Below are 23,014 nucleotides of genomic sequence, written 5' to 3' on the forward strand. Positions count from 1 at the left end.
AAATAGGTATACAAACTCCAGCCTTCAAGAAGTTTGAAAATCTGCTTTTGTTCAGCACAAAAATCCAGTTTGCTGTGCTTTGCCAGAAACAACGGAAATCTGTCTTCTTATGAGATTTAACCATGCTGGGTCAAATCTTTCTTATCGTCCCTTTTCAACAGTTTCCCATCAAAATATGTAACAGATACCAGTGAACTGAACATTTTGTAAGAAACATTTCTGAGCTCAACTTTCACAGAAGAAAGTATCTTGGTTAAAAAAGCAAGGACTGCCTGAGAAGGCTGATAGTGTGCACTAGCTCTGCCCTCTGCATAACCATACCATGGGCCACTGAAAAAGCCTGGAAGAAGTCCTCCGTCTCTGGTCAGCCTTCTGTGCCATGAAGGCAAATCCAGAAGGGAAATTTTTGGTTGAAATGAAGAACAGACTTACCAGCCCAGCCTTCATCTGCAGAAAGGTGGCTTAGAGAAGGATGACAATTTCAAACACAGAGAGAGGAGAAGCAAAAATACTTCAAAATACTCTCAGGCCATATCCTGCTCCATCTGGGAGCTGATTAAATGGCTGAAACTACAGGATGACCTCCTGCCCATCTGGCATATAAGACAAGATGATAGATCACAGAATCACAGAATGGTTTGGGTGGGAAGGGACCTTAAGGATCATCCCAACATGGGCAGGGACACCTTCAACTAGACCAGGTTGCTCCAAGCCCCATCCAAGCTGGGATGGGACAGTAAGTAGGAAGTGGTTTTTATTTAAACCTTCCAGCACCTCCCAAGTAGACTGGTCCCTTTTCAAAGCAGGGCTGCACTGTACTTGTGTGCTGAATCTCTCCTGATCTGGCAGGAAAAGGAAAGGAAAGCCCACACCACACAGCTCCTGGCTTCCGGCAGATACGGGTGAGAGATTTTTAAGAAGAGGGAAGATAAGTGAGAAAAGGAGAACAAGAAAAACCCCCAAAAAAAAAACAAAAAACCACCAACTGATCAAAAGCTCTGCCTGGCCTCAAAAGCTGCAGAAATTGCTCAGTAACATGAGTCTGAAATTCAAGGTGCTGGTGCTTGCAGCAGGTGTGTTTTCCACTACCAAGAGACAAAGTTTGAGCTGCAAGGGAGACAAAGAGGAGGGAGGAAGAGATCAGAAGATGAATGAAAAAGCTTCAGTGAGTCAAGCAAAATTTCAGGTGAGGGAGATCTATCCCACAGTTTCACAATGGGGTGAGGAAGGCAATGTGGGAACTCAAGGTGTTATATCCTGGGGATATCCCCACCAGATTTCTGAGCTGAAACAAAACAAGCTCAGTAACAAAGCCAGCTCTTAGGATCTTACTGCAAGCTTGACAACAGCTGTGGGTTTATTCTAAAAGCATCAGCCTCTAGATCCACATGACAAAGAAAACATGAAAAAAAAGGAAAAATTTATTTTAAAAAATTTAAACAAAACCTGTACCATTATGGCTGCATGTAAAGCTAGGAAAAGGCCATAATTTAGATGCTCTTATCTGTAAGGTAAATAAAAACGTAATTAAATTGAGTTCTAATCTTACATTCTTTTTATTATATTATTAGTGTATCACAGTGAAAATACCAGATCAGACAGACTGTGATCTGGGATAAACAAGGAATGGTAACTACAGGGGTAGGATTGGTGGTGATTTTGCACCATGCCCACAGCACAGGCAATTCAAATCAAGCCAACAATCCCTCCTGGAAAAACCCAGCACCCACATTCAATGCAGTCACCAGCATTTAAACCAATCTTAGAAATCTGACCAAACAGAACTGCAGTGTTATTTGCAGAAGTGTTGGGGTAATGGAGGCTTTGTATCTGCATGACCAATTGTGCATCCACAATCTTCAGTGATATACAAAACACCACTACAGACAAACACTTTCTTGCTCCTCCTCGTTTTTATAACTATCCATATGCATTGAATATGAGACCCAGAAAACACATGCAACCAGCATGTGCTAGAATGGGTTAAAATAAATCAAACATTTTCAAATTTGAAAGATATTTAATAAATACAGAATTCATACCTCAGGTGTTTCCAAGTGTTCCAAATGCCCCGGGAAAGTAGAAAAAAGTATGTTCCTCATATAAGAAAAACCTACATAAAGCTCACTAATTTGAATAGTTTTGATGTTGAAAGAAAGAGTTAGAAGTTCATCTGATGTAGAAATAATGACCAATCCCTTACTGTGCCTCGCACAAACATGAACTGCAGTTGTGGGTTCTGACACCAAACTGAATTCAGGATTGCATAACCTACCCTTCAATATCAGATTAAATATTTAATAACTCAATTCAAAATATGCTAATATCTCATTGATCAACACACTATACAGCAGCAAATCATGGAGAGAAAAGCTGGCTTGGTCCTTCAACAGTTGTTTGCAGATGCACATATGCTAAGGGAACAGGTCCAGTATTTCCAAACACAACGGGTCTGTACTCCTAAACCCAAGCATTTCTTAGACCCCAATGTTAACTCTACTTTTAAAAAGTATAAAAATACAGCTACAAACTCCTGTCAACTATATTTGCCAAAAAGTACAATCTGCGTTCCATAAGAGTAACTGTTATTAAATGCATTTTCCATTTTTTTTTATTTTCAGAGCATTATTTAACAAGAAGGATGCCCTGCTCAGGATGTGGAGCTGCAGGTCCAACACAGAACACAATGTCCACCTGAGACTCATCAGTAAACGAAGGGAATTTAAGGTGACTCTATGAAACACACTAAAGACTGAAAACAGATGCCATTTGTTGCATTTTAAATTTAAAAAGCACCATAATAGAGAATACTTTAGCAAGCAGTATTTACAGCTAAAAACAGCACCTCAGATCAGGACAAATGATATGGAAGAAGAGTTGTCTCTGCAAAACATCTCCAAATGCTGCAAGCAAGCATGATCACTGGCTCTGCAACACACCTCTGAGAAGAAGCCATGCCTCTGGCTGCCTCTGACACAGCAGATTACAAAGACTTCTTCTACAATCATCTGTTCAAACTCTAACCCGACCATGAATGTCACTGCTTGGAGCAAATCTGCTCCAGAGACTAAATATGAACATCCTAACTGGCTATCCAGCTAGCCCATGCCTGAGGCCAAAAACCCAGCAGTTCTGGGAAACCACTTATCTGCATTTTCTAAATTTATCCTGAAACAGAGTTGGTCTCTCATAATCACTTACCAACCATACAAGGCTGTCCAGCACTTATGGCCCCTATAACTTTTGGGAACACTTCCAGATCAGGATTGCTGGGGGAAAGAAAATAATTTATTCTTATATCTTGGTAAAAATATTCTCAAATCTCTTCTAAATCTCTTCTTTCTCATCCTCACAGGTCTGTTTCCATGACTTCCCAGGACTACAATTTCCAAGTGGGAATACAGAAACATTAAAAAGCTGTTTCTATCACATGGACTAAGCCTCCTCTCTCTTCTGTATTCAGAGGTGGTTACATAAAAAACAAAGGAGAGGAGCGAGCCAAAGAATGAAAAGTCTTCACAGGGATGTGGGAACACACGAGGAAGTCAGTAAAAGTTGGAGCCTGATGTGGGGTGAGTAGGTGGAAGAGAGAAACACAAACCCTTCCTGCTCCACCACGTTTACACCTGGTTGCCCCATCCTCCCACTTCCAGTCTGCTCCTCTACTGTGGCCAGAAAAAACCCACAGCACCTCAACATCTTTCTAATCATGATGTTAAAGCTATTAAATGATGGTGTTTCAACTGAAAATCCTACAGGCACAAAACTAGACCCTATAGACCACTGGCCCTCCCACACAGATTACTGTCTGTAGCTGAACAGCATCTCCTCAACACACCCTTATCTGAGTCCTCTTCCAGGGCCCTTCAAACATTTTTGAATCCCTCTTAACACACTAATCTTGTGCCATCACTTGTAGATACAAAGTCAACTGTTCTCCTGCCACACCACAGCAAGCCATATCTCAAACCCAGCTCCCCAAATAGCAATCAAATGGATTTGTTGCTTGGTTTGGAGTGGAAGAACAGATGGAGAAACATCAGCACTAATTCAATAAACCTTACAGCCCCTGACTCTGCTTAGCCAGAAATAAAATATATGTATACCATGTGACTGATTTTAAGATCATGCTTAAACACTCTGCTGAACATAAACTGGGTATTTCTGAAATTAAACACTTGCTTAAAGACCCTGCTAAATTGGGGTTAAAAAAAAAATAAAGAAAAAAAATATGTACAAGGCAAATCCTCTTGAAGCTCTGGCTCAGAAAAGCAGAAAAGTGTATTTAGCTATAAAAGTAAAGTCACTGAAAAAGCATCCTTATTTGAGAGGCACCATGGAGATTACAGCCCAGACTTCACCAATTACTTATGTAAAATCAGAACAATAGCAAGTGATAATCATGGATTGAAAAACATTCACAAAACCCTTCTGCTACCAGTGAGTTATTCCTCATGTGTGTTAATTTAATCATTTTAACTTTGGAAATACAGACTTGTACTAATTTACAGTTTCACAGATTGAGACTCCTGACTGTTACCAGGAAATCTGAAAGGAAGAGCAATCCCAGCGCTGTGCAGAAACACTTTAAAGCAAAAAGCAGAGAAACCAGCAAAAGTAAAAGAAGTTTACAGTAAAAACCTCAGAGACTGTTGCAACTCTTTGCAGGGATTAGAAAAATGCAATTTTAATTTTTTTTTAAATGGGCCTTATTTTTCCCTTGCTTCCCTTTTTCAGAGGACATAAATCACTCTCAGCTGTGAAGAAACTACAAGCATTTGGCTTTGCTGGGGAAAGAAGTGTTACTGGACAGAAATAAAATCAGCAACCAGATCAGTGTTTGGATTATGTTTTACAAAGAGCACTTCCAATCTCTCTGCAATCCCACACGCTCCCAGTGCCTTGAAGCCATTTTCCCCACTGCTGTAAGAGCCCTGCAGAACATGGAGCTGGCAGGGGATTGTGTTACTGCCCTGACTGCACTGGGAAACACCAACTCCTGCACTCTGCAGCTGTCCAGTTACTCAGGGAGTTCCACCAGCCTGTTTAATGACCGTGCTGCCTCTCCAGAGCCAGCACCCTGCAGTCAGCATCACCCAGCTCCAACAGTGGGGAGAAACAGGCTCCAACCACAGACCATTCACTCTGGAATTAGCTGAAACTCAAAGGCTTTGCAAACTGTGCCATTTCCAAAATTATCTTTACAGATAAATCTTTATATATATTTTACCCCTATAAAACTACTGCACTTCTACACTATCCTATTCCATTTGCACTACAGGACAATGTTTCCTGCACAGTTTTCATCTTGGAGATAAAACAAGTCTGCTCAGGAATGATACACAACTAATGGCTATTTATTGATAATGAATATTTATTTGCTTATGTGAACATTCATTAATGAATGCTGCTATTGACTCTTGATCCCTAGTGACCTACACAGGCTCTGTGACAGCTCCTTGTTTGGGTCCCAAAAGAACCAGCCCATGCACCTTTCCTGTCTGAGGATGAAAAGCCAGTGCACACCACAGAGGAGAATACTTCCAGGGATGGAAAGCTTACATACAAAGCTTTTTGCTTTTTTTCTTTTTTTTTTTTTTTTTACATGAAATACTGCAAAAGCTGAGAAGGGAAAGTTCATCAGATAAACAGAAATTCAAAATGTCACCAGTGAAATTAGTTTTTGAGAAAAATATTTACACTGCAGCTGAATCAAGCTACTTTGCAGACAAACCAAGGCAAAACAACAACAGAGAAGGTTTTATGTCTGCTCTTTAATGACTGTATCCTAATTATGGCAAAATTTCACCCCTTCCCAATGCTGGCTGGGAGAATCATTGCAAAATGGAGGGTCCTGCAAATTAGCAAGCAAGAGAACAATAAATTCCCCCCAAGGATAATGCATCACAAAACACACTGCATTAATTTATTTGGCACAGTGCAGTTTAATTACTTGTAAAAATAATGACTTCTTTGTAGGGGCCCTCACTAACATGCGCTGCTGCTCTGTGTTTTGCTGAGTGGGACGAGCTGTGTGCCAAATTTGTGAGCATGGATTATACAGTGTGAGCACAGGCAGAGTGCAGAAAGGAGGTTGTACAGTGTCCTTTGTGTTCTGACAGCACATAAATGACACTCGCTCTCTTCACGGAATTTTCTGTGTTTTGAAGCTCAGTATTTCTCCTCCCAATAGGGATTTTCAAGGCTTGATCCTATCTTATTGCAGAAAATGCTCAGTATAATAAAAAAAAATCACTGCTGGGGAATCAGGGTGTGCCCATTTTTTCACCATCACCCTCCCGTGGGGAAGGGCTGTGGTCACTCCCATGTCACTGCTCCAGTCAGTCCCAAGGTCACATCACGATGCTCCACCACCATCCCACCCACTGAGAAAGGGGACCAGGTTTTCCAGTGTCCACGGATTTCTGTTTGTAGGGCTTCATAGGAATAGAAGAATTCTGAAAATCACGGGACTTGTGCCATGGCTGTCGGATGTTCATACATTGTATTTCCACACAGCAGTACAAGAGGAAAACAAATCACAAAGAACATTTAAGGATATACCAAGAAGAACAGGAATTGGGACCTTGATGGTCTGCAGTTGCTTGTGTCGTATTTTCAAAGACAAACTGCAAAGGTCATCAGAGAAATTCCATGGATTGGGCCAGCATCATTCCTTAAAGCCAATGACACAGGACAATGTCATGGAATCCCAGTCCTCTTTTCATTCCACTGAGAGAGAACTGCTATTCCAAAACTGGAGCCAGTTGTGAAAAACTTCACCAAACACATGAACAGCTGTTGTAATAATTTTGTTTACTTCCCATTTTTATTTAAATTACCAGCTCTACTCACATTAGGGTTGCAGTATTTGCTGTGAGGTCTATAATCAAGTTTTGGCCAGCTTAAGCTTCCTGACAGTATGTAAAGCCTGTTAATGTGGTTAGCCTCACCTTGGAGAACCTTGCAGCAGTTACAGGATGAATTTGCACATCCCATTTTTACAATGTAGCCTGCAAGACAGTTGTGTTTTCACAGTATGACTGACCTTGATGGAGAATAATGTAACACTGTCACCCTCTCTGTATTGATGCCAACAAGGGTGGCAGGAGAAGGTATTTGGCTATAGGTCCCATCCCACCCCGCACCTTCTCCTTCACTCTCACTTTCCAAGTGGATGCCTGAATTTAAGGATAAAACTTAAATGCAATCACTCCAGCAATACAGATCATATTTTCTGCCCCAAAACACTGCACCCAACAACTACAGAAAACAGAATAATTTACAGTCTTTAACAGGGAACATCGCGTGATAATGTGGACACCACAGCAGACTCCTAAACATGACATTGGGTCATTCAACATAAACTCCAAGTATCTCAAAAATCAATTCAGAAAGACAAAGTTTATAACAAAGCTTAAGAGAACCAGGCATCAGAATAACACACACAGCGACTAAATCTTTTCTCCTATACAAACAACACTCTTGAGATTTTTTTAAGCCCTTTGTCTTTATTAGCCTCAGCTATTAAAGCTAGATCTCCAAACATTTGCTGCTCAAAACTAATTTGCCATCTTCCAAAGGATTCCTTGTAAAGCAGTGCAATAAATGCTCATGCCACTAGTTACTTGCTATGTGCTGTAAGACCTGGCTTTTTTTCAAGACCATTTAAAACAGACCTGTTTCTGTTAAATATTCTGCTTTCCTTTAAATATTTGCATTAACTCTTATCTTATTTTTTTTAACCTACACCAGTAAAATGCCTATTCATCTCAAGATGCTGCCTTATTTCAATATAACGATCACTATTTCATTTAACTAAAGAACTCCCTCTCTAAAAAGTAAGAACACAACAGTCCACTACCACCACAATGCCTGTTAGCTCCTCTCTTTTGGGCAGTTGTGCTTGAAGAAAAGCTTTTTCATTTGTGTTTGCATAAGATTTGTACTAATTAGTCAGTATTACAGTGACTCACTTTGGACTTTACAAGACAGCTGGAAGCAGAATATTGAGCAACAAGAATCCCCCCACCCCCCCCCCAAAAAAAAAATTATTGCCCTAAACCCTCAGGACTGTCCCCATTGCTGCTAGAAGAACGGTAAAAGCAAAATTATACCAAAACTGTCTTTAAGGATGGAATATAGCACTCAGACACCATTGAGTGATAATGTACAGCAAAGCCAAGCATGGTAGAGAATGCAAAACTAGCAGAGGAACCACCAAATCACCCTTACTCTGTCAAAAGCTGGTGCAGCTTCTGGTAGCCCCTCTCCAAGGCCAAGCTGACAGGCGTTGCCCCTTCGTTGTTGTGGATGCTGAGAGCTCCTCTTCCACCCGGCTGCTGGAGCAGGAACCACGTCAGCCGCAGCAGACCCAGCCTCACCGCAAAATGCATCAGTGTCTCCCGAGGGATGTTCTCTGGGAAGGGAGGAAAAGAAAGAAATGGGAATTTTTAGGCTTGTGGGTTAGGGGAAATGTTATATCCCCACATCCCAGCTCCATCAGGCAGCGGCTGGCATGGAGCTGACAGCCCAAAGGAACCTGCAGCACCTGGAAAAACAGCCTGCTTGCCAATATGCAGGAGACACCAGTGGTAAAGTGAGGGACATGGTTCGGTGGGGCTGGAAGTGCTCAGGACCTCTCATGCTGAGATTGACCACAGAAGTCAATGTGCAAACCCCACCACTTCCTGAACAGCCACAGCCACCACCAAGCTCCAGCACACCCAAACAGAAGTGTGGTCAGGTGGCTTTTCCTGGATGTCCAAACAGACAATCAGGACCAGGTTTTAGGGATGGACAACTTTTGTTACCTAATGGGACACTGATTTATCCCAAGGCATGAAGAAAAAGAGAAAAAAATACATTTGATGCACATATCTAAAGTAGTTATAGAATAGAACTGTTTAAAAACTCATACAGATGAAAAAAAAAAAGTAAGCAAGGGTTTTCTTTCCTGGTTTGATTATGCCTCAGACCAGCTTAGTCTGCTTTTCTCAGCTTAGTACAGTAGCTCTGTCATTCTGAGTAGCAGCATTTATAAACTACCAATCTCCACTGCTGCTTTTTGTATTTAATAACCGTGACCTTCTAATTTGGTAAAAGTGACTCTAGAGTCTGAGCTTTCATCTCAGAAAAATATCCCCCTACTCTAAAAGCTGCAGCCCTAGAATAATGTTCTGAAAAGCTTTAACCAGAAATGAGCTCCAGATGCACTGCTGAAATCCAGTATTTGCAGATCAAAGCTTGTTATTTCTGTATGAAAGGCAAAAGCATTTGGGTTAAAAAAACTGCAAGAAATAAAAATTTGTTCTTTTAATTAACAAAGGATTTCAGTATTGACTGACAGCAGCAACAAGAAAAAAGCACCAACTAGGTCTCAGAACGCCATGCCAATGAGCATGCTTCATATAAACCCTTTAATATCACAGGAATGATTTATTGGGTTATTAATTTGGGTTCCAGCCAAATCTACACAACAGGTTTTAAAATGCATTCACATAATGGCTTTAGGATTTAATTTTGAATTTTTTTCTTTAAGAAGTGTGCCCCAAGAGAAGCCACTTTTTCAAAGTGCTGCTGTTTTTTTTGCTTATTTACTCACTTTAGGGACATCATTAAGACCTTCGGTGAAAAACAAAACAAAGCAAAAACAGGCAGTTCTCCACTGCCTCACACACAATTTTTCACAAGTTTTTGGATCCAATTCTGAAGAACTAATCTGTATGCAAGAACCAAAGGCTTTCTGGCACCATTTCTCTTCTGAATGACTCCAAATTAGGTCTCTGGGCTACAAACCAAGTCTTCCCTCTAACCTCCTCTTGATTACCGTAAAGCAAAACCGAGCTGCCCTGAATACACATGTGTGTGTCTCAACGGAGGCTCCAGCTGATCAGAGGAAAGGGAATGGCTGAGCTCTCCCAAATTCTCAGCCTTTAGCTAAGTAATGACAAGGATTGGGGTATTAAATGTTACAGAACGTAATGATTTAGAAATAGTACAACATGGAGGTTAATCAATGGCTGCAGCCCTAGATTTAAAGAAAAATGAAAAATAACTATACAGACAGACACAAAGAAAGGGTACTGATGAGGCTGCAAAATGTAGATAAAGGTATGACTTTGGATTCCAGACCTAAGGAAACGCCCAATGTTTTACTCAAAGAACCTGTACCTGCACAAAGCTCCCACACTACCTGTAGACTGACTGGCAGAGCCAACATAGTTACTGTGGTGTAATTCTTCCCACAGAGATGCAGGAGGCACAAAAGCACTTCAGTCAGAGCAAACAACTGCCATCCAAATAAAGAATGTGCTGCACTGGTCTGACCACGTTCTGTTCTCGCATGAGATCTCCTGTTATGGCTGCTTTGATGAAAGGGAAAATCAACTTCCTACCTAGAATGGACAGTCTTGCCCCAGAGCTGAGCAGTGCAGACCTGCAAAGCATAAGCACAGATCCCTGGACCAAAATGTTTCCTCCTCCTGCAGCTGAGAGCATTACCAATACGGAGAAGCATCTTCTGCTCACCAGCTCATGGTTCACCACTAAATACACACTGCCAACTGCAAGTTCTGCAAGATGCAGGCAGATATTCCTCTTGTCCCTGAGCCAAATGAGTGCTTCTCCCTGTCTCATATGCCCAAAGACGAAATGGCCCTTCCAGTTGTCACAATACCTCCCCAGTTGTCCCAATCTGCTGATATGACTGCACCTTCTGAGAAATCCTTCCTGTTCTATTGAAACAATTTCCCCTATCACTGAATCAGTGGACAGGGCAGCTCCAGAGTGTGGCTGGAGGTGTCTGCAAAAGGACAGGGCAGCTCCAGAGTGTGGCAGGAGGTGTCTGCAAACGGACAGGGCAGTTCCAGAGTGTGGCAGGAGGAGTCTGTAAACGCAGCTGAGGTGAACGTGGCACTGCCCTGATGCCTTTGGGCGGTGACTGTGCACACAAGATCTGTACAAGAAGAGGTGGCATGTTGCCACCAGAGCATTTTAAACACACAGGCTCACCATCCACTTTTGGAAGGCTCTGCCTGACACAGAACCTGGCACGAGGCCACCCTAACAGATGGGCACAGATGATGGCAGCGAAGAGACAAAGTGCTGTACATCCAACAACTGCAGGGGCCCCAGGCAATGGCTTTGGAAGGTTCTGGAGAGTGCAAAACTTGCATGGTGACAGTTAAAAAGGCATGTGCCATCTGTGGGCTGGATTAACTACTAATATATAATGAAAATACATCTGTTGGTGTCTGGTGTTGCTCAAAACTAGACAAGAGCTGGTCTGCATCAAGTATGGACATTTTGCTGGATGGAGAGGGGGAAGACAGACAGATCCCTTCAGACTTCCTACCTTTGAAGGGATGAAGTTTGTCACACAAAATGCTGGAAATCCAGGCAATGATTTTATGATCTTGTCATGCTGCAAAATGTCCCACACATGAAAGAATATCAAAAGCTTGAACATGCAAAAGCCAGAGCCCCTTCTCCTACAACATACCAAGCAAGAGCTCCTTGTCTTAAAATGGCTGTCGTTTGAATGTCAACAAGAAGCTTCTGGTAATTAGGAAATTGTGGAAATACAAGACACACGATACTGAAAAGGCCAAGATTGTTTTGTTCCTTTCTTGTTTCCTAGTAATAGGCAAGAGTTGAAACATATGATTATTGCCCCATAATGGCAGGGTACTCTAGTCCAGCTGGCAAAACACAAGACTATGAATATATTATTTTTGTGTAATTGTTTTCTGCTGTGATGCATGAATAGACAGTTTATCAGCTCAACTGAGGACCAAATTTCCATAGAGGACTTGTCATATGTACTTTGCTAATAGTAAAAGATTAAGGTTTAAGATGCTATTAGCACAAAACAAATAAGCATTGAAGGGAAAAAAACCCCAACTTTAGGTATGACATGTCCAAGATCACTAAGTAAAAACTCTAATTTTAAACCTGATTAAATAACAAGAAAACCCAAAACCTACTGTTCCTTTTTAAAAACAACTTTCCAGATAGAGTAACCTACACCTAAAGCTCAGTTTATCCTCCATGCCCTGAGACATCTCATGAGCCAGCCATGGAATGGGGTAGCATTGCTTTGTCTTCCTGTGCTCATGACCTTTACTTGATTCTCACCCAAATTCATGCATACTCAGCAATTTGGAAATCTACCATCACATCTGGCCTCAAAATCTTGCTTTCTGCTGGAAATGTTCTCACTGCTCAGATCAATCCTAGAGAAGCAAGGGTAAAGAATCCCAGAACCAAGCTGCCACCTCACACTGAGGTCCTAGGGGAAGGCTCCAGCAGACAACTGCCCTGCAGAAGGGTCAAGGCAAAGATGTTGTGTTTGGAGTTATGAGCTCAGTTAATAAAAAGATATGTGGGTAATTCCTTTCTTAATCCGATAAACAAGAAATTTTTCAAAGCACACCAAAAAATCTCCACGTCCCCATTCCCACTAATATCAAAGGAAAAAGGAACATTCCCATGCCAACAATTTCTCAGCCACAGACTAAACGGTACATCTCAGTCTCGAGCAGCACATTTCTGATGCTGTCTGAACAAGAATTGCTTTCTGTTTCACATTCTCCACTGCAGAGGGCACTAAATTTAGGTATGGAAAAGACTCTTTACATCTTATCAAGGACTGCTGCTGAACAGAGCACTTTGTGCTGTTGGCACTGAAAAGATCATGTTGATTTATACCAGACCATCCTTTATCAGAGAGCACAGAAGCTGAGCAGCAGACTGGAAAGGATATGAAACCCAACCAAAAGACACCTGTAACTATTACACTGAAAGGGTTCCAAGAGAAACTATAACAAGAGTGCAGCAGATGAACAGATTAAAACTTGATGTCTGAAATACATCATCAGTAGCATAACTTTAGCATCCTCTCAAGGGAAAAAAGACTAGGCACTAGTCTGAAAGTTTGGAAGGTTTTCTGAAAGGCAAATTCTGAAAGTTTGTAAAAGTTTTTTTAGGATTTTTTGTTTAAAATAAGATGGATTTTTTTGGCGACTTTCTCCCTTCAGACATTCTCCTTTCATGCAAAAACACCCCCAGTTCATGATCTGTATTCCTGGTGACAATCACGTTATCCTGTACATTGAAATCCTACTGGTTTTGTACATGAAGCTATTAAACCCATAATCTTAATACATTCAGGCTATTTCAAACCAGGGCAGAGAGTCTCCCTCTGTACCCACCCCCACCTGGTGAGGTCATGGAGTTTAATTTCCCAAACAGCCCTTATCGAAGGACCATGTTTATCCCAGAGCACTTCTGGGAAGCTCTGCATATTCAACACATCAGTAACTGCAATCAGTTAAGTGTTCCATCTAATCTGATGGTCCCCTGGTTATCTCCTTGAAAACCTGGCTCACTATCTCAGAGCAGTCCTTACACTCCCAGGGGAATTGCTCCATATCATGGTGATCACAGCAACCCTCTGCCAACATCAACCAGCTCCTGAAGCACCACCTCAGAAAGCTCACACAACCAGAAATCAACCACAGCTCTGGGTTTCACCACTCACTTTTAATAAGCAAAATGGAAAGAGTGTTTCCTCAAAGGTTTTGTCAGAATATAACTTCCAAGTTATTCTGAAAGTTATCTGTTTACTAGTGATACAATCAAGTTCTCTAAGCTTTTCATACCCAAGCCTCAGATCCTCCCCAAATTTTTTCTCCTTTTTTTTACCCCACTGCAACATTAACAAGACATAATCATTACTCATACCTCAAAATATTCAGTTGTGGTTTTCTAGTTAGCTTATTTTCTCTTCAGTAATTTAAAATAGAACATCACAGTCCTGTATTTACATTGCATACATCCTCAGGATACATATTAAATTTTGATTTCTAGACATAAAGTGTAACAATCTGTTCCATTTAAACAGCTGCCTTTAAATGCCACTTAGAACAGTAAATAGCCCCACTTTTGACAGCACTAACAACTATGTTCTTTAGAAAGTTATAGTGCACTTATAATTATTAAGACAGACATGATTATATGGCACCTGAAAGAAATGCTGTGTTTGGAATACCACAGTAACAAGACTAATCCTTAGTTATGGATATTCTGAAATTGTGGATGCCATTGGAGCTCATACAGATAGACAGATAACCAAGAGCAGGGCCCAGGAACTGCTTGCTATGGAGGGACAGTGTATGCCTGGTGTGCCTCAGTGCCACAGCACTGCTGTGTCTCAGGGTCTGTGCTCTTCCCCAGGCACACACTGTCCCAGGCTCTCTTCTGCCTAGCAGTTCATCCCACCAAATGCTGAGTACACTCTGCCAGTCCTAGCAAGAGAATGGAGCCCAGGCACCTCTGATGTCAGCTACCCTGGTGCTCCCATCCCCAGTTCTGCAGCTGTGTCTGTTCAGTGACACAGCAGATAAGTTCAACAGCTCAGGAGACTGAGGTGGGTGAAAATTCCAGCAGCCTCTCTGCCCTCCGGGGTGACAGCAGTGAACTCCCTGCCCTCTGCTCGAAGCCTGGCCAGGGCTGGCTGCAGGCAAAAGCAGGGAGAAGCCTCCACACAAAGCCACCCCCTCCTCAAAATTCAGCCTGGAGCTGTGCTTAGTGGTAGATCTTGTACCCAGCTTCTGCCTGCAGAAAGCCATTACTTCCTAACTTTTGCAAAAGTTGGATTTCTACTTCAGGCCTTTGAAAATTGACCTTTCAGTGTGTTTGACAACAGCAGCCTCCTCTGAGCAGCAGTTCCCCATCAGGCTGTGGCACTCGGGGGGCTGGCGGAGGCTCCCAGCTCACTCCTGCCTTCAGAGGTTTTGCTGAACAGCAGCGTTTTGTTTCCAGCCCACAAGAGCCCATAGAGACGTGCCAGCTCAGAGGCAGTGCTAAACATCTTTCAAGAAGGGATCTGACATTTCCTTTTGTTCTCATTTCTATAGTATTTTCTCCTCCGAGAAGGTTATTTGAAGTTATCTGGTGCTGACATTTAGGGAAATGTGAAGCATGAATTGCAGTAGCTGTTCATAGGTAGGGAAGCAGCACAGGACAGGGTGTCCCACTGCAGGCACTGGCCAGAATGTGCCTAATTGTTCAAACACTCCTACAGTGCAATCTTTGCAGTGCTTTTCTCTGTCCCACACACAAACTAACACACAAGCATTACTATAAGGGTGCTATATTTTAGCACTGAGGTTTTTCTAATCCAGCACTCCATCATAAACCAGGAACATCCCTCCCATCCCACAGAGTTTCATGACCCAAAGGATGCTTCTGCATGCAAATCCAACCTGTCACAATCACAAAAATTCCCCCAAATTCCCTATGTATAAATATCTCCCTGCAAAAAAAAACCTACCAGATAACTCTGCCTCTAACAAAAAGGAACATATTTTACAGCACTAATATTCTTGAATTAAATTTGCACTTTGTGACACTATATTTATTCACTTCAATCTACACACACCTCACCACAAGATGCCAAAACACTCAAGAGTTACAGAATTTGGCACTACAGAGCTCCCCCTTCTCACTGTGGATGCTCTGCAACTCCATTAACATACAGATTCCTGCATAACCACAATTCCAGACACAAGCAAACTGAGCAAATCAGTGTAAATCCTATGGCCTGATTTCCCTAAATGCTGATTTTCCAAAAAAAAAAATCAAAATTAAAAAAAAAAAAGCAGATCTCAGCCTTCCTGCAAAATCAGCAACAATTCAGAGTTTCAAAGTTTTTGTTAAGATCACTGTGACCATATTTATATCACTTAAACCAGAAATGTCTGCATTATCACAACACTTTTCAAATGCAGAAAGAAACATCAATCACTTCCACACAGAGGAAAAGAAGTGTTATCTCCTTGTAAATGTATGACAACTGCTGAATTTCTATCAAGGAGCCATTAAATATGATCAAATATTTTAATGTCTGCTAACAAGGGGATTGTCTGTCCTTGTACTGAGCTTTACAAAAGCAGTCAGGAAGCTGGAGAAAAATAAAGGAGCAAAGTTTCCTGTGGAAAACTCTGTTGCAGTGAGCAGAACTGAGCAAGTCACATCCCAGTCCTATTCAAGTGTTTGTGCCACTGCATCTTATAAAAGATAACAGATGCCTCACAGTCACATTCCTGAAGTGAAACTGTTTGCCAAAATACCCTGGAAATTTACAGCAAGGAGTTGTACATACTGGAACTAGTCTCCTGGTCCCATGCATGTTTCCTTTTACCCCCTTGTGACAAAAGAGGCAGAACTCCAAGGACACAGACACACCACAGCACTCTGAACACCTCAGCACTTCTGCTTCAGCAGCCACCAGAGACTTTGGGCCAGCCTTGGGATTTAGTTATAAGCTCTCAGTAGCCTTCACTGCTGTGGTTAAGGGTCAAGTTTTCCCACCTTTCCCTTCTTTTATTTGTAAAATTGTCCTGGCTTCTTTTGGGGAACTGCAGTGTTAACCCATCCTGTGTAAAACCACGATGTGATATAAACCCTCAGGGCCAGAGCCTCAAGTTCTCCAAGAAAAATCCCATGTATTTTTCATGTCACAGTCATTTTGTACCTGTGCTATAAAACCAACATTTACTACACGTGGCAGATTTCTGGCACAAGAATATTTCCAGGAGCATCAGATAGTCTACACACAGGGTTCTATCAGCATACAGCACTATGCTGATACACATACCATTGTTACACACAGAAAAAAAACATTTTCAGGCTATATGTGAAAATACTGACTGTCAGCTTGTGCTATTTCATAAGAGAAGAGCAGGAGAAATAATGAGTTACAATTATATTTATTTTATTTATATATATATATATATATATATATATATATATATATATATATATATATATATATGTATGTATTTTATATACTATATAATATATAAATAATATATATAATCTATATTCTATATTTTATATAGAATTTATATATATATATATATATATATATATATATATATATATATATGTAATGTGTATTTTATATACCTTACATATTTTAAGGAGGCTGAAGGGCAAGGTATGGGATGTGGATGGACATCACATCCCATCTCTGAGCACAGAGGCCACCACCACACCCTTTGGAAGGTACATGGCAGGTTGCCAAGGCAGGGAACCCTTTCTCCCAGGCTTTTTACCTCCCACCCAACCTCCAAATCTCACTGTGCCCCACAATCCTCACCGCTCAGGGACTGGTCTGCTCCCAGCACGTTCCATTCTGCCGGCAGCTTCAGGTGTCGAAATGCCAAGGCCACTTTCTCATCCAAGAAGTCCACGTCTGCAGCAGGTGGCCTTGACCTGTCCAAGAACCGTGTGAAATTCAGCGCCTGCTGGTTGCCAGCACAGGTGGCCAGAAACTGAGCAGCATCGTAGGCTTCATCCTGGACAAACTGGAAAGTCTCCTCTGCCACAACCAGAACGGGGTGACCTTCTCTAGAGGCACAAAGTGCCACCTTCACTGTCTCACAGCAGTCATGGCCTGCAAAGCAAAATTCAGACAAATGGTAAAAAACAAAAGAAAAATGGCGTGGGCAGAGGAAACACAACTGAGCAATTCCTTTGACACTCACACACTCTTTGCACTGAATCAAATAAAACCAAGTTGTTGAGGGTCACAACTGTAAATTAACATTGTCTTTGGAATTTGCATGTATCATCAGAGATAAGTATTTCTTATAAATTTTAGAAGGAAAAGATGTATAATTCTTCTCTGTCCCAGTATAAGCCAAGAACTATAAGCCACCCAGGCTATTTACATACAGCAACAAGCAATCTCAAGAGTTTTAAGTAATTTAAGTAAAAGATTTTGCTTACATACCTAAAGCCAGGTTATATGGACAAACTTTTCTTCCAGCTCCAGTAACTCATCAGAAACTAGAATCTGAGTGCTGCAAAACTACATACTACAAATGCTGTCACAGTACTTGGCTTGCACTGAAAACATTGAAATTTCACCTAAAACAAAGGTCTACATGGCTACCAGAGCATGACCTGCCTGGGCATGCCCTGTCTGTGCTCACTGCTGCACCTGCCCCTTGCATTCGGGTTCACACAATAAAACTAAAAACTAAGCTGCTTCTGCTAAACAAAAACATGGAAATGGCCACTTTCCATATTTACAAAACAAGAGAGTTGGAAGCCTGGTAATTTCATTATTTATTTAGAGCAGGGAAACAGGAGAAAGGAGGCATGGCAGCAATTTCATTGACTCAGAAACTTGAGGGGGAAAAGAAGCCCAACAGCAAACCAAACCAAACACCTTCTGGGAATTTTAAAAGGAAAAATATACTATGTGTCCAACACAACCAGAACTTGTAGTTGTCAGGCATGCCCCTTCAATAAGAAGGTTTGTGTGTTTCAAGTTCACTGTGTGGTACAGTTTCTTGCTCCAGCCTTAGACTGACGTCATGGCTGTTTTTGCCAGAACAGCATGGACCCTGCACTAATTACTGGAAAAGCTTTTTTGCCCGTGACCTCAGAATACTACCACATTCATGAAACCCTGATTAATTAAATACAAAATGACGATTTATTTTTACAGGCTTGAAAATTCAATTTAAGCCCCTATTTGTGGTCAGTGGGAAAGTTTCCTTTTTCTGTTGGGGCCTTTTGCTGTTGATTTCCCTGACAAAAGGGAAAATATGTCCCTAATCTTCATGGTCTTTCAGGCAACCTCACAAATCTGTTCTGAGGCTTCTGGCATCTGTACAGATTTTGTCTACTGAAAGAGGCAATCCTGAAGTTAATTGAAAGGTCAAAACTGCTATTAGGACACTGCGGGTAACACCAAAATTGTCAGAGATGAGGCTGTGGCTTCCTAAGGAGTGCAAATGCAGCTGGAAAGGTATCAAAGGCAAGTGGAGAAAGGGAGGAAAACACACAGGGATGTTGTTGCAAATGCTCAATACAACCAGGATGCTCTGAAGCTGAAAGGTGAGAAAACTGAGAAAACTTCTTTCCTTCCAGCACCAGATACCTATTAGCAAGAGGATGATATGAAAGCTGAAGGAGTAGATTTTAGTTCTGTTGTTTTGAAGAATAGGGGTAGGAAGAACTTCTACTGCTCTTGAAAACACTGCATGTGCATTCTAATACATTACTGTATTAGTACTCAGCTGCCCAGATGGAACCCATTCACAGATTCTGCTCATCCTCACACTAAAGGCTCCAAATGCTCAAGGGAGGAGTGGGGAGGATGATACAACTTTGAGGGAACTTGTCTTTAAGGCTATTTAGAACTGTACATGCCTTCTCCTACACCTTCTTGCTTTGCTGATCTTCCTAAAGACATCAAATACAGAGCAGGTAAGACACTAATTTTGTTTCCAGCCTCCACAAAATCAGTGATCTCCATGCACACTGTGAGAGGACTGCGCCAGCCTACAAGAGATGACTCAAATCCTGCAAGCTGGGTTCTCCCTAAAGCAGAGCAGTGGAAGGTTGCTAGAATGCAGAGTTTAAAAGAAACAAACACAGTAAAAGCTTTCTTAATAGCATGAGGACAGCTAAACCTTTTATTCAATTTTTAAGAAATATTTTCTGCCTATTCCCATAAGAATCCCATCTGCAGAATAACCTAGAAAACAACTACTCTGCCAGCAGACTTTCAGGATTGAAGCAGCAAGCCAAAATGGCCCACGAGCAGCTACAGAGAAACCATTTGGGACAGTCACTTCCTTGTCACAATGCCAAACAACTCTGCTGTGGGACAGCAAAGGCTCCTCCATCGAGACAACAACTACAGGAACCTCTGTCAAGACGTGTGGTCTCAAAGCAGCACATCACGGATGCACACAAAGTTTCCTTGGATGGAGTCTGTGTTAAACACCAGCTGCAAAATGCAACACAAGGGAAGGTGATAAAAAGACCAGGTCCTGACCTGTGGCCAGCAAGGATTCTACTGAAACTTCCCCAGATATTGACTATCCAGCCTAGAAGAGAAAGTGACAGACCTGACAATCCATTTTTATCTAGCAGGATCAAACAAGCATCATGCTAAACCCTAGTTCTTCAGAAGGGCAACAGCTCGCAGTGCTTTGATGTTGTGCTTCCTCACTTCTGAGAAGATGTCAGACATGGGGGCAAGAACATGGGACAGGTTTTGACTTTTGGCAAGCAGTTCAAATGAAAGGGGAGCCAGGATGTAACAAGAGCAGACAATACTAGAAAGATTGCTCAAGAGGTCTCTGCCCCCTGCTTTGAAATGGCTGCTGGAACAGTGTGAGCAAACATGTCCCCAGTACAGGAACTTTCTCAGGGAGCCATCAACACTTCTCACCACATCAAAGATCCAATGGCCTGGACTAATACCTGAACTTCTACAGCCCCTGTCCCAGAGCATGACCAGAAGGGAGCTGAGCTTTCTGGCACTCTCAGGAGGTACATAGTTATCACTGCAAAACCAAATCTGTTTTCAAGAGGTTAAGTAACTTGTTCACAATCACACACAGCTCCAGGCAGTGCCAGAACAACCAGTACTGCTCCTGTGCCTCACCTTTCTGCTCCCTCTGGCAGACAGCAGGGCTTTCTCCTAGTGTGGGTTAAGCACCAAGTTATGCACTTATCAGCCATCAGAGTGGTTCCATCACCTTTGTCCATCCACTATGGACTGCTGTAACCCCCTCATACCCCTGCCTAGATGTAGAACAGAAAAATGTCTGGCATTGAAAGGGGAAAAAGAAAAAACTCTGGGTGTGTCAGTGGACTGGTTTTGGTGTTCTGGTGGAATAGTTAATTTTCTTTGCAGTAGCTAGTGTGGGGCTGCTTTGGATTTGTGCTGGAAACAGTTTTGATCATCCAGGCATATTCTCCTTCTTGCTGAGCACTGCTTCCACAGATCCTTTGGAAGGCCTTTTCTTCTTCTCACCCACCCCATCAGAGAGGAGGATTGGGGCACAAGGAGTTAGGAGGGGACACAACCAGGACAGCTGACCCCAAGTGACCCAAGGGATATCCCAGACCATATGGAGTCACAGGCAGTGTACAGAGCTGGGGAAAGAGGGAGACAATCTCCACTACATGTGATGGAGCCTTGCTGCCCTGAGGATGGCTGAACACCTGCATGCCCATGGAAAGTAGTGACCTAATCTCTTGTTTTGCTTTGTTTGCATGGCTTTTGCTTTATCTATTAACCTGGCTTTAGCAACTCTGAAGTTTTCTCACTTTTGCTCTTCCAATTCTCTTCCCCAAGCTGTGTGGGGCTTAGCTGTTGGGTGGGGTTAAACCACAACAGTCAGGAAGAGCAATGAGCCTATCAACAAAGGTTTGCATTTGCATAGGCTGAAAACACATATAACTGAATAAATCACACAGATAAGAGCACCTCAGAGAAGGGATGAGAAATCTCCATGCTTTACAACACCATCAGGTTCCCAATACTGCCCAGCAACCCTTCTGACTGCCTTCAGTCTTCTCCAGAAATCAGGGCCTTTGGCCAAACAGCAATAAAAATGAGGAATTTTTCATTCAATTTCTGTCATGCTTGTACCATCCAGCAGTATCCTTATTCAAGTTTTAACTCTCCTCACAAACTTATGTGTTTCTCTCTAGCTGCCATCTCAGACTGCATGGCTACACTTCCTTTCTTCACCCATTTTTTTTTGCCATAGTATCAAATGTGGTCATTTGTACACTGTGATAAAAGTCAAATAATCCATCCTTAACTCCAGCAACATTGCATTTTATCCCATTTCTCCTTTTACTCCTCAGTTACTTTAAATCTAGCTTAGAAACAACTTTTGACTTGGAGCTGTTTTGAGACATTCCAACATATTGCAGGAAAAATATAGAAATTAAAAAACTATTTCAATCTATGCAGGGATGGGTACAGCAACTAATTCTGCTGCTAAGAAGTGAATTCCTCATCTATACATCAAACCACACTTTAAAAATAATTTTAAATGAGACAACAGCTCTTGAACTGAAGAATTTTTTACCAGGAATGAATGAGGACACTTAATGAAGCTTGCTCTGGGGAAAAGATGAGAATGAAAATGAAGACATGGTGCTCTGGTCTGTTCTTATCCCTGCAGAGATGAGATGTATCAGCATGACAGCACTGCTTCCTCTACATGGTGCTGATGCAGATCAATGAGCATGAGAACAGGGGGAGATTTCTCAGCTGCAAGTCACTAGCAGACAAATTAATGCACAGATTAGACCTGTCCATCCAATTGCTACCTGTGCCTGTGATCTGGGGTGCAGTTAAAAGGGCAGCAGCACAACTCTTCTGACTTCTTGTTTAACAAGGCCTACATGGAGATAAAACACCCCTAAACAGAGCTTTATTAAAAGATGATTTCATTTCCTACTCCTCCAAAAGTGGAAATCCTGTCCAAACCTCCTATTTTCAGAATTCACATTGGAGCTATCAAACAATGATCCCCCAGGCTGGGCAGCTATTTAAAGCCCTGCTGGAAGGACATGTTTGGGTTTGCTTCGTAGGTGACTAAAGACTAATTGCATCCTCCAAGTCACCATGGTGGAGCTGGGTTGAAAGAGGTCTCACATAGAGATTTAAGGACAGGAAAACCAGAGAACAAATGTTGTGAACCTCATGAAGGATCTCAGATTTGCATCTGAGATGCATTCAAGAGATGTTGGCACCTGATGGCTTATGGAAAAGGAAGCCAAGGGATCTCCTGAGACCATCCAAAAAGTGCTTCTTTTCTGCTTCAGAAATCCTGAGTTCTGGTTCTGAAAATCAGAGCCCATCTTTGAAGTGCATTTGTGAAATGTACACAGTTACTGAATTCACTCTTGCAACACAGGAAACCTTATGAAATACTCAGGCACAGCATCAGCATTGGACAGGAGCCTCTGCTTTTCCTTTCAAACCTTTCACTGGAAAGGTGAAAGAGAGATTGAAGAGTGGGTAAAGATTTTTTTAAAGGCCTTTACACACTGCAGATGCCCTAAAAACCTTGAGAAGTGCAAGACCCCACACATTACGTCTTAAATAATTTCAACACAGATTCAATCACTTTTTCCTGTGACTGATGTCATCTAGTACTGGCATCACTTCCTTTTA

The 23,014-nt window shown here is 41.9% G+C and overlaps 1 protein-coding gene across 8 annotated transcripts in view; it reads right to left on the reverse strand.

Moving 5' to 3' along the window:
• The window catches only part of AKAP13 (A-kinase anchoring protein 13), a 209,474-nt gene that overhangs the window by 106,121 nt on the left and 80,339 nt on the right, over nt 1-23,014 (reverse strand). For all 8 annotated transcript variants that reach the window (XM_059858562.1, XM_059858568.1, XM_059858567.1 and 5 more), the window contains 2 exons: nt 17,168-17,464; nt 8,236-8,419 (listed from right to left, as the gene is read on the reverse strand). In XM_059858562.1, coding sequence (XP_059714545.1) covers nt 8,236-8,419; nt 17,168-17,464 — 481 coding nt within the window. The remainder of the gene's footprint in view (nt 1-8,235; nt 8,420-17,167; nt 17,465-23,014) is intronic.

The sequence above is a fragment of the Haemorhous mexicanus genome, chromosome 13, assembly GCF_027477595.1.
Source record: "Haemorhous mexicanus isolate bHaeMex1 chromosome 13, bHaeMex1.pri, whole genome shotgun sequence".
NCBI lineage: Eukaryota > Metazoa > Chordata > Aves > Passeriformes > Fringillidae > Haemorhous > Haemorhous mexicanus.